We start from the raw sequence: 13,164 nt of genomic DNA on the forward strand, positions 1-13,164 counted from the left end.
CTTTTACATTGCATTATTTCAAGTTAGGTGGTTTTGGGAACAAGTCCAGAATAAACTGTATAATATTATAATCACAAAATATTATGAGAATTTTATGCTAACAGTTTTCCTTTAACCCTGTTCATCTTGCATGTTTAACTTGCATGGACTCTGGTGAACAGTTCAGAGTAGGTACTAGCAGTGTATCATGACTTTTCATAAAATTGTCAAAGATAAGTAACCCCCAATACTTAGAATGAATAACAGTATAGTGCATGATATTAAAATAAACAAGCATACATACACCAAACTACAAATAAATTCATGTCTTGCTGGCTATTTTCTGTGTTGATAATAAAAAAAATGTGACAGAACAAGACATTGGAAAACTAATTTGTTTAAATACATATTTCAATAGTTATTTTTGTATCTTTTAGCTTTTACTTTGAAAAGTTTAAAAAATAACTTACTAGGGGCTTTGAACTGGTGATCAGATATCAATTTACCTGTTCATCAGGCAACTGTCTGTTTTTACAACATTTAATTGTGTGTAGTTTATAACCATGAAATTTGAAAATCATATAAAGGTTTTTTAGCTTATCAAGATAAATGATTTTTTTTGGTAAAGAAAAGATGACATGGAGTTCTAATGTATCTTATGCTTTGCTACTCCTGCTACAACAGACTTGTTTCACTGAATTCATGGTTCATCTGTGCTACTTAGAAGAGCAAAGTAGATAAATAAAGAAGGCCTTATATAATGGTGGAATGTAAGTGATATGTTTGGTTTTGATGTGTAGTCTTTTACTCACAACTAATAACCTAAAATACTTTAGGTGTCTGGATAACATGTGACATACTATCACAATTAATTAACTAGTATTATAGTTAGTTCACTGAACAGTAATGGATTATTAATTATGATTGTATGTTGCATGTAATCAGGTAAAGTATATTAAATAATTAATGGTGAGAAAAGGACTATACATCTAAAACAAACAAAAATAGAAATAATTTACTCTATTCCTTTGTTACATCTTATAGGCCGACACATGTTTGATGTTCTGGGAGATCAACAACAAGGAACCATACTTCAATGAAGGTAAAAATATTAACCTTTTTTTCTGTTGTTTGTTTGTATTAATAAATGTTGTTCAGTTATCAGAATAATAGTCAGTTTCCAATCCAACAATGTTTGAGCAAAGCAGTTAATGCAAAGGTTTTCTTGACCATCTCAATTTTTGATAATCTAGAAGAAAAATTACATTTTTTAATACCTAAATCAAATGATTGTTATTTTTTTTTTCAACGGAACTCCATACACAGTAATTGTAGATGGTATGATATTGCACTGAAACGAGGCTGATGTTTTAAGTTCATAAATATACAAGAGATAAAATGTAGTTGGCTTAATACCTTACACTCTTTTATTTGTCAGTTTTTTTATTGTGATTTAATATTTCATCTGTTACCAACCAATGGATCTCATCTTGTTAGCTTAGGTCAGTGATTCTCAACCTTTTTTGTTCTCTTTGTCAAACATAGGATCATTTCTTTGTTTTTAATATGGAAACTTGATCTTTACTGTCTAGACTCCCTTTAGAATGCTTATGGACCCCAAGAGGTCTGCAGATCAAAGGTTTAAAACCAAGGGCTAGATAGTTTTCTTATATTGTTACTTAACTAAAGGACAGCAAAGCTAGATGTGAGTGTACATAGGGATCTTTTACAATCTAATAAATCAGAGTTTACAGTTGATAACATAGTTATGGTATATATTGAAGAAATTAACACTTTTTTTTTTCTGTTACAGTTTTATAGAAGTAAATGGGCATGTGTTTGTAAAAGAGGGAAAATTTATGTTGGACTGCTTATAAGTTACTAATTTTTACATGAAAATTAACCAATCTATAATAGGTATCAGATATGTTGGTGATGTCCAAACCAAAGGAGCAGCACTTGTGCCCAAAAGAGCTTTAGAAGTTATGCAGGCAGAAGTCAATCGAGTCTTGCTTCTTGGTCCTGACTGTGTTGTTCCTGTTAGCTTTCAAGTTCCTCGAAAAGTAATAATAAGTTTTTCCTCAAAATTACTATTCAAAATGTGAAGGTCAGATTCTTTTCTTTTTTTTCAATAGAACAAGTGAGCAGTACTGTTTCTTTAAAGATGAGGTGTTATATTTTTCATACTCATTTAACCCTATATGCATCCTTTACTGTGCATGTCACAAGGTATTTAGTGACCTACATTAAATTTAAATTAAACCACTTTTTGTTTATGTTATACCCATTACTGTGGCATAAATTTATAGCTAATAATCAATATTTTAATAACATTCAAGTTTTAAGTTCTTAATTTTATAAGCATACTTTTATAGCCTTCAATTTTTTTTTGTTACAGAGCCATCAAATAGAAAATTAGACCCCTCTTGCCACAACCATCTGTCACATCTTCTCTTTCAGGATTTGTTAATACTTCTCTCTTCTATATTATTTATAACCAATAGAAAAGCAAGTTTTTCATCTATCAAATGATGTATTATATTATATTTTTTTCTGAACAGAGAATTGTCAATTTCTGTTTTAGTACAAGCTTCATTCTCATGGGAAACATATCGACTAGCTTGGATGAATTTGTAACGGATCTTGCAACATAGTTAGAAAGCCAGAAAAATTATAATCACTATGGGACATTGTCTGATTTTTGCATGTTATTATTCTATGTTCTTTGGTGCATTATTCAATTAAATAAAAGTTATTTAGTGCAATACTACATAATTGTAATGTAATGTTATTATGTAGTTTTTCTCCTGTTAGTTTTATTTTAATGTATACATTACCACATTTAATTTTGAGTGTGATGTGATTTTATAATGCAGCAATTCTGAAACAGTGTGTCATAACCCAGTGACGGGATGTAAGTGGTATTGGAGTGGTTTATAGAACAAGACACAGTAGAACATAAACATATTTTATTTGAAAATTATTTATAAAATAATCATAAAATGCTTTTAAATGAACAAAATATTAACACAAAATATAAGAGCATTACTAGAAACTTACTCTCTTCATTTGACCATGGGTCCCAGAAAATAGCCTGGTCTCACTTGAGTTATATGTTTAGAAAGTTTAAGAATCACTGTCATAATGTTTAGTAACTTCCACAGTACTTGCCATGCTGTAGTGTAATATGATCTTTTATGTATATGGCACCACTCTAACTGTTGTGCCTAATGAAGTTTACCGCTATCTGGATATTGAGTGCTATACTTTTCTTTTGTATTAGTTGAAAAATTTATTGTAACCATAGTTTTAAGGTAGTGTAATTTAGACAAGAAACTAAATATCCAGTTCATGTTTATACAGTATTGTACATTTAATGTTTTAGTATAGTTATTAAGTTTATATGTCTAATATCTGTAATTTAATTTTTAATTGCTTTTACTGTCACTGTCAAATTTTGTTGCAATGAATTATTTCATGTATAAATTCCTATCTCTTATTGTTATATTGCTTAAATTTCCAGCATTATTTGTATAATTTTTTAAGGTTCTTTAATCGTATTATGTAAATTTTTAACTGCAATTTTGTATACTTCAGGTAATCTATCAGTGTAGAGCTTTCAGCTATAATGACATAGTTTTAGGTTGAAGTTTTTTTATTAACTAATGTATGTTTTACTTGCAATTGTATAGTTCTTGAGGTGAGCTTCTTTGTGTCTAGTTCTATCTTTTCAATTTAAGTTGTTTTTGGAATTTCAAAATATTTAATATTTTGTAACTTTTAAAGCTATAAAACAATTTTTCCATGCTGTGCTTTAATCTCCAGTCTTACAGAGATTATCATGAAGAGTTGTTTCCAGATACTGCAGGAACTGAGCCAAGCCTAACCCTTGATGAATGGATGATGGGAAGTAATGACATGGTAGGATTTAGTCACGTTTATCCAACCCTTAACTATAATTTGTTCTTACATTGTTTGTGTTTGTTGAATTTCATGCAAGGCTACTTGAGGGATATCTGTGCTAGACATCCCTAATTTTGAAGTGAGAGACCAGAGGGAAGGTAGCCAGTCAACACCACCCACTGCCAGCTTGTGGGCCACTTTAATCAAATAGTTATGTTTGGACATCATTCTTATAATGTGCCTATGGCTCCAAATTGTGGATCATGATTTTTTCTCGATGGTAAAAGGTGTAAACTACAGAACTCCTGATAGCCACAGTCTAATATGCTAAACACTGGGCTATGCTTACCCAGTGTTTTCAACTAAGCCCCAAATAAATTTTGTTTGAACTAAAAATTGCACTATTTTAATCATATGATCTAAATTATTATTATATTTACTGCTGTTCCTTTATCTGTATTTTTGAACAAGGCTTGCTATTGACACTAATTTTCTAAACTTCAACAGCTGTAGCAAGTAGTAGATCATCCATCACACTAAAAAATATTAAACATATGATATATATATGTTCATATAAGTTTAAAAATTCTTAATCTTTGAAATTTTGTCTAAACGTAACTGTAAATCCTTTTATATCTTTCTACATGGTTATACTACGTTATACCAATACAGTAGGAAAGCTGTATTTTCCAAATTATAAATGAACTACAAGAAAGCAGTGTCATCTGAATTTTAACTTCCAGACATTATCTTTGAATGTAATGATTTAATGATTATATATCTGTGTAAATATACCATTTGTTATTGAAGCATATTGCAACTAACTTTGTTTATTACATGTAGCAGTTTTCATTTTTTAACTTGTATAACATTTTTAATTGCACTTATTTAAACTATGCATTTCAAGCAAATTATTTCCAAAGTACTTGAACAATGAATTTTTACAAATTGCTGTGTTATGAGTATAATCGTGACAATAAGTAACAATCACAACATTTTAACATGAAACGCCTCTTGCAGGTGAGGTTTTGTAATTTAAAGTTTTATTAATTTTTCAATCGTTATTTTTACAGTTCTTTTATTTATTATCATGAGGTGGTAGGGTTAAAGAGAACTTTTTAAAATCGTCTGCAGTCTCCCAAAATGTGTTTCAAGAGTGCTGGGGTTCTGTGGCAATATTAAGTATTTTAAGATGTACTATATGCTTTAGATGTAGTTAGATTAACCGTCAACAACATTTTAATTGTTAATGTAATTAATTTTACATTGTTCAAAGATATTGCAACTAAAGAATGGTACAGAATGTCTAACAGCAAAAATAAACATTGAGTAGTTTAATATTTTCTTTAATTAATGAATTTCAAAGCACAAATTATTCCTTTATTAATTACACAGGCCTGCAATGGTTTTATTGTCTTGAAATGTTTACATGTTCTATGGTAATTCCTGTATGTTGAATCCAAAAATCATATCCATTTTTCTCCATCACATACAGATTTTTCACAAAATGTCATAATGCAATACATAAAAGAAAGACCACAACATGTAGTTTTGAGACTAAAGGACGACGTAGAATTCACAAAAAAAAATCAGGATGCATATTTGTTTGACATCAATATTCTTCCCTTTTCTTTAGTTTGTTTGTATTTTTGTTAAAAAACATAACAATGAAAAATTTTCATTGTGGTAAACGAAATAATGATTGGATCTAAGTAAGAGTTTTTTTTCTTCCTGATTTGTAAAAAAAATCCATACGTACTAGAAAAAAATATTATTTTTGAAATCTGAGTAGCTGAATTATGGAAAATCCATTATTAAAACCAAAACAACATTTATGAAGTTTAAATTCGCAGGCTTGTGTTATGTGTTTTATTTCATGGGCATGTATTTTTTGGTTAAAGAGATATTTATATTTACAAATTGGCTGTCAAAAGTTCTGATTTTTTGCATGTAGGTCTCAAAGATAAGCTTAAATCCAAGAAAATGGCCAAATAATGGTTTACTGAAGTTTAATCATGTACTGGGGTCAGGACCCACTAAAACTATTCTGTCTAAGATGGATGAAGATTTAGAATCACAGGATCCAGAATTTATTGAGAAAAAAGAAAAATCTTCAAAAACATCACTTCAGAAGCCATCTGTTCTTAAGAAGGTTTGTAAATAAATGCATATTAGTGGTCAGGAAAGTATTTAACAAAATGTTCATCAGGTGCCAGGTGTGTATGGACCTAAACATATTATGATGTTAGTGGAAGGTGAAGCTGGACATGGTTTCACTGTGCCTTAACTTTATTATGACTGTAGGTGTTAGCAGTTCTTTGTGTGTTTGTATAAACATACATATACTGTTTTTTTCCCAATTATGAAGAGACAAAAGTGGAAAGCTTTCATGCAGATAAGAAAATTTGACAAAGTAAAGTATGCAAATAATAAATAAATAAATATATATATATATATAAATATTATATATTATAATATATATAATATTTCCTTCAAGTATTTATTGGCTGTACCACTTATAGCAAGAAGTAATTGCTCATTTTTGTTTCCTCTGATTTGATGAATTTGACCAAAATACACTTATGATCTTAATATTGTTGTTACTTCAGTGATAGTTGTAACAAAAATTTGAATCTTTGATAATTAGTGTCTGGATTTTTAATATATTTCTCCTAGCTTTTAAATGAATACATCAAAAAGTAGTTATTTATAGAATAGAGGTGAATGAAATAGCATGTGACTTTGAAAAAGTAGAACCTGAAAACTGATTCAATTGCATAGAAATTTTTAATCCCTTTCTCTAGTTAAAATTTCCATAAGAGTGAGTAAAAATGTATTACAATGAAAAGTTGTACTTGTTAACTACCTTACTAGACTAAATTTACTGTTGAATTTTATCAATAGCCTCTTCTAGCACCTAAGCCTGCTCTTTTGCCTTCTTCTTTGAATGGGGCTCAAAATTTAGTGACAAATATCAGTAGTAATATTCATTTCAATGCTGAAAAGGCACAAATGAACAACAATAACAATCAGATATCACGAGAGCCCCACCAGAACCAAATGACAACAGGACAACCTCAAAATGAGATATCAACAGAACCTAACCAGCATGAGAGGCCAAGGCCAGGTAGAAAATTTGCTGGTATGTGGATATAAAATTCAGATTTATTGTTTTGGGCTCAAAATATTTTAGATAAGTATTGCAAAATGTATGCCTGTTATCTTTGGTAAACATTTACCATGAGTCTGTAACCAGAGGAGAATAGTCATTTTATAGTTGAATTCATGATGTTTAAAAAAGTACACTGTACCTAGGATAATTTATTTTTTGAAAGTATTTGTATGAAGGCACACTGTTTCTCATATGAGCTATTTTATTTTGAATGTGTTTATATCGAAGGTGTATGTTGCTGTATTTCTGTAAGTAGAAGGTGCATATAAATAAATCGGTGCTCTTACATGAGAGGAACATGCTGTTAGTTTTTATATACATGTTCTTGAACTATGTGTAACATGTTTTAAATATCATGCATGGAAGTTATATATATTGTTAAATTATCATATTATAGAAGATAAATCATAAATGTTTTTGGAAGGCAAGTATTGTTAAATTAATATTATAGACAAAAATATTTTACATGTTCAAGTGCAAAAGTATGGTTTCTAAAATTATTTTATTATTATTTTAAACATTCATATACATATGTAGAAGATACATTTTGTAGGTATATCTTTATGTAGAAGATGCATGTTAAATGTTTATCTGTAGAATATATAAATTGTTGAATTATGAAGTAAGAGTTGTGAAGTGGTCACATACAGAAAGCATTTTCAAACATTCATGTGGAAAGAAAGTGAGCAATAGAAGACATGATCATATACTTGTATTATTCGATCATCAGTTTATAGAAGTAACATTATATATTCATGTATGGAAGTTGTATAATGTTTAATTATCATTATATGGGAAAAATATGTTAAATGTTCTAACATTTAAAATATGTATCACTGCATTGTCATTATGTAGCAAAAAATATTTTAAATGCTCTTATCTGGAAGATGTATATTGTTGGATTATCTTTGGTGGGAGGTATGATAAAATTTTTATCTTGGATAAAAGGTGAAACAGGGAAAACATAAGATAAAGTTTAAGAGAGTTCATCTAGAAACATCTAGCGATGGGACCAAAATATTTCAAGTGAACTGTGGCAAGTTGTGATATGTTAAGTTGTTTTATGCTTTTAATTTTTTCTTTTAAAACAAAACTAAATATTATTCAAAATACTGGATACTTCTTTTATGCATTTCATTAACTGAATGTGCACAGACTTAGTCCATTGGCCATTGGACTGACCCCATACTGAAGAAGGAGTATTGACTGTACTTCTGAATTTACTATGTGTATCTACACAAAATTTGGCAAGTTTCAGTAAAATGTACAAGCTTGTTGTATGCAAAAAACCAGATTAATTACATAGGTTTTTGTACTTAAGATGTATCTTAATTGATGAGGTCAGTCTTACTTAGACTCTGACAAGTTGGAATGCAAGATGAGGTTCATGTGAAAAATAAAAATACTTTTGTCCATCGTACAGTTTGCATAATCTCTAGAACCTCTGAAATGGAGACTTAGATTTTTTTAATATCTATATATTGTATCTGGTATTTACTCTACCACAGACTGCCTAAATTAGTAATGTAGGGTAACATGAATAGTTGATAACTCTAATCTCAAGTACATAATACCATGTTGAAAGTCATTCTGAAAAGGTCATGGCTTATGCATTTTGACCCCCGCTCATGCACATAGGGTTAATGGGAGATATCTTGTAAATGTTTTCATGTGGAATGTACTTTCACATAATATTGAATCCTTTTGTATGAGTTGTAAATAATATATTGTGTAAGTATAATCTAAAAATGTTGCTTTTTTTTTGGAATCAGTAAGAGTCTCAAAATTTCGGCACTTGAATGGAACTATTCATCCCAAAGAAACTCACATTACCAACCTTACTAACATGAGCAAGAGCATACCAGGTGAAAGCAATGGATTTGATGCTAATATTGAACGTGTTGCCGTTCCATTAGGAGGCTGTGGAGGAAACATTGCTGTGTTTGAAGTAAGCAAGACGGTTTATAAAGTTATTTAAATATTTTTACATTTACATCTGAAAAGTTAAGCTAAAAGAGTGAATATGCTGTTATTAGGTAAAGCAAGACTGAGAGATAAAGAAAATAGAATATTTTAACAAAAACACTGATTCTGAGGAAAGACTGAAACGAAATTGTGTGGTGTGATTAAGTGATTCATATGAATGTATATTTTTGTAAATTTATATTAATGTCCATGATAAACTTTTTAAAAAAATGAAAATTTCTTTCTGTATTCATAAATTTTATTCTGTGCTATGGATTTTTGCTTTTCAGTTAGCTAACAGAGGACGACTTCAAGCTGGGCTCATTCCCAGTTTGATGTGTGGAAGTGGACTCATGGACTTTTCTTGGGATCCATTCGATCACCATAGACTTGTAACAGGTATTCAAAGCTTGTCTAGCTTCCACTTTATAGAATCTTCCAATCCATCTAATGAATTTGATAGAAACAAGCTTTATAGTCAGTAGGTTTTGTATCTTTATCAGCATACCATTGTAAATATTAGAGGGAGTCTTCTTCAGTAATGATCCATCAGTGGATTTTTATTTATGCATGTTTTTGATGTAGGTTAAGTGTTGAATGATATATTTGATGTGTCTAAATGCTATGAACACCTACTTTTTCAGTGTCCCAAATCATTTCAAGTTTATAAACAATTGTAGGTTATCAGAAGAGTTCAATTAAATCTTTCAGCATGGTCTCAGTCCGTGGGACTGACCTTATAACCATTTTGTGCTTGTTATAGTTTTCATGCTATAACTTTTAAATTAGTAAGCATATGTTAACGAAATTTGACAAATTAACAGTAAAGATTACAATGCTTTCATTTGCAAAATATCAAATTTTTTTCATTAAGTCTTAAGGTTTGTAAAGCAATGTTTTTCTCACGCCTTTTTTCTTTTTGCATGTTGGATAGGCAACATGCAAAGTAATTTTCATTTTAAGATTAAAAACTTATGCAATAGAAAATTTTCAAATTTCACATGCAAAATCTTTATAATGTTCAGATAGTTATCAAATGTTTCTTAATAAAAAACTATATTTTATCTATTATTTTTAGTAACAAATCTCTGTACAGGTTCAGTAGATTTGATCGACTTTGTAACCACTATACAAAAATTAGGAAATAAATATAAATTATGCTTCTTTCATTCTAGAATGACAACAAATTATAACATGAAAACATAGATGTTTAGGCTAAATAGATTGAATCTCATTACATTATACATTTATTATTTTTATTATATTGACCTTTCAGCCGTGCCTGGCTAACAATGCAGAAGTCACAATGACACGGCACATGTGCACTCGTGTTACCATATCCAATAACTTACCTTTGGTCTTTACAAAGTGACCTGTCTTGGCTGTGTTTTCATAGACTAGTATCTTGTAAAATACAGTCACGTTTCTATTATTATACATTATGTATGTATATAGATCATTGCTTTTTAGAAGCAATAAGAAGTTTATTTAAAAGAAGTTCTTAAACTTATTTTTCTTAAAACATAGAACACAAAATAAAGAAGTAAAGCAAACAATTATCTCTTCTAGTTACGAACTTTGTACTCGGTTGTTTCTTGATGTAGGTTCCCAAGCCTTTTAAAATTTCATACCTGGAGGATATGAAACAAAAAAGTATATATACAGTTGAATAACCAAAAAATACTAAATTGCTATATCAATACCATAGAATTCCACTATAGTTTATCAAGCTTAGTAACTAAGCTGTATTTGGGTCTAAAAAAATATGATATTTTGAGCAGCCTAAAGACACAACCTACCTCCTCAAAATTTTGGTTTGAAAGAATGACATGGCATCCTAACACATGAAAATGCTGAGAAAGGCAATAAGGGGATGTTCTGAGCTTTCATTTGGTTATTCGTGTAATATATAGAAGTAAGTGTATATAAGTGAGCATTTCCAAAAATAGAAAGGGGGTGGGGGGTGGTAGTATGTTTGATTCAATACATGAGTGATATCTTAGCAAATAGAAAAGCTAAGATATTCTTATTTTATATTTTAGATTGTCAATATTGGTAATTTGAGTTCCTAATTCGTATGAAACTATAGGCTTAGTATTTTGACATCACAAACATCTAATTTGAACCAGTGCTGCATTTAGCATACCACGTGACACACAAAAAAATGATGTTCAACTGTGTTTTTTTAATGTTTAGTTTTAAATTAAGAAATTTAATTATATATATAATACTAAATTTGGATTATAATCTACAGTTTGATACCAAACTTATTGAATAAAGTCATGAAATAGTAGTTCAATAAAATTTTGAACGCGAGTCAACAAATGTGATGACATGGCCTGTGATCCATCTGGAAAGGGTTAAAGCTGTTAGTGCATCCAATACTGAATATATCTACAAAAAAATAAAAAAGATCTAAACATTTTGTGCAGTTTTTCATTCCAACCAATCCATATTAAAACAATTATACTTAAGATATAAAGTTTTAGAACATAAAAAGATTAAGAATTCAGAAAGGTTCCAGAGATAGGTAACATAAAAACGGTTGTTTAAGGAAATTTTTATTCTACCTAATAGATATTATAAATGAATAAAGTATTAAGGATTTTTTTTTTTTTTACTGCCTATATCTGTTGAAACAAAAAATTTGTATAAACTTGATCTCTCTACAGTATTTAGTATTATATCCTATAATCTCAGGCTGTGAAGATGGCCATGTTCAAATATGGACTATTCCTGATGGTGGAGTCCAAGAGAGTATGTCGGAGCCAGCTGAACATTTCCAAGCCCATTCCGAGAAAATTTACTCGGTTCACTTTAACCCTTGTGCCAAAGATGTGTTGGTCACGGCTAGTCAAGATCTGTCTGTCAAAATATGGGACTTGGTCACAAAAGAGGAGAAAATCAAGTTAGAAGGACACCAGGATCAGGTATTAAAGTTTTAATGTTTTTCTAGTTATAATTAAAAGAAGATTAATAAATTGATGGATAATAATTCTCAGCAATTGCTTAAAATTGGAATAATTACATATTGATTTTTTAAAATTTGGATTTAAAATTTAAATTTATTTTGAATTGTTTCAATTTCTTTTGGTAGTATAACAATTTATAATCTTAGCTAATTGTGTATGAGGAATTACAATATAGCTTGCTTTGTGCAGAGCTGTATTTACATAGAATGTTTGAAAACCTTGTTTATGAAAAATATGGATATGAAGTGTGAAAGGTAAGAATGTGTCCTGAATTATAAATGTTGTATTATTTCAAAATTACAACCTGGTGGTAACCTGCTTTGTTGTATGTAGGAACTGAAATTTTCAATTATTTTCAACTTCTTTTTATTCTCTAGCATGGTATATCATCTGACAACCGATGTTAAATGGACAGTTTTTGATTTCTTTAAATTGTAAGCATAAAAAAGATATGCCAACTTCAAACTTATTTTGGTCTCAGATTTTCAGTTTAGCATGGAGCCCAGATGGTTGTTTATTAGCTACGGTGGCCAAGGACAAAAAGATCAGAATATATGACCCTAGAAACTCTTCATTACCCATTCGGGAAGGACCAGGTCCAGAAGGAAGTCGAGGTGCCAGAGTAGTCTGGACATTAGGTGGATCACACCTGGTCATGTCTGGATTTAGCAAGTATGAAACTACATTTATTATACATAATTTAACAATTTCAAGACCTTATCAATAACAATATATACAAGTTTGGAAATAAATATTGCTTTGATATTTGTAATTTGGAGATGGAAGGTGGAGTGTGGCCCAGTGTTTAGCATGCTAGACTGGATCAGAAATTCCACGATCTTTGCTTTGCACATTGGGGCCATAGGTGTGATGTAAGAATAATGATGAAATTCCACTGTTTGATTAGAGTAGCCCATGAGTTGGTAGCTGGTGGTGTTGACCTTCCCTCTATTCTATCACTTCAAAATTAAGGATGGATAACCCTTTAATTGTATTATGGCTTGTGAAACAAGAGCATTTTCTTACAGGACTTGATTAATGGTTTCTTCACATGCTAGAAATTGAATCCTTTTGGGACTACAAGATAAAAGGATCAAGAGAAGTGTATACTAATAAAGGCACACTTGCTTATATTAGTGAATCACCATGTTACATAGTAACAAAACCAGTGAA

General features: G+C 30.0%; 1 protein-coding gene across 1 annotated transcript in view; it reads left to right on the forward strand.

Moving 5' to 3' along the window:
- LOC106457089 (coronin-7-like) overlaps positions 1 to 13,164 on the forward strand; it is a 45,141-nt gene that overhangs the window by 12,119 nt on the left and 19,858 nt on the right. Inside the window, exons 11-19 of the mRNA XM_013916473.2 lie at positions 1,024 to 1,081; positions 1,897 to 2,042; positions 3,805 to 3,900; positions 5,837 to 6,034; positions 6,787 to 7,024; positions 8,827 to 9,002; positions 9,310 to 9,418; positions 11,720 to 11,949; positions 12,473 to 12,663. Of these exons, the coding sequence (XP_013771927.1) occupies positions 1,024 to 1,081; positions 1,897 to 2,042; positions 3,805 to 3,900; positions 5,837 to 6,034; positions 6,787 to 7,024; positions 8,827 to 9,002; positions 9,310 to 9,418; positions 11,720 to 11,949; positions 12,473 to 12,663 (1,442 nt within the window). The remainder of the gene's footprint in view (positions 1 to 1,023; positions 1,082 to 1,896; positions 2,043 to 3,804; positions 3,901 to 5,836; positions 6,035 to 6,786; positions 7,025 to 8,826; positions 9,003 to 9,309; positions 9,419 to 11,719; positions 11,950 to 12,472; positions 12,664 to 13,164) is intronic.

The sequence above is a fragment of the Limulus polyphemus genome, unplaced genomic scaffold (genome assembly GCF_000517525.1).
Source record: "Limulus polyphemus unplaced genomic scaffold, Limulus_polyphemus-2.1.2 Scaffold291, whole genome shotgun sequence".
Lineage (NCBI taxonomy): Eukaryota > Metazoa > Arthropoda > Merostomata > Xiphosura > Limulidae > Limulus > Limulus polyphemus.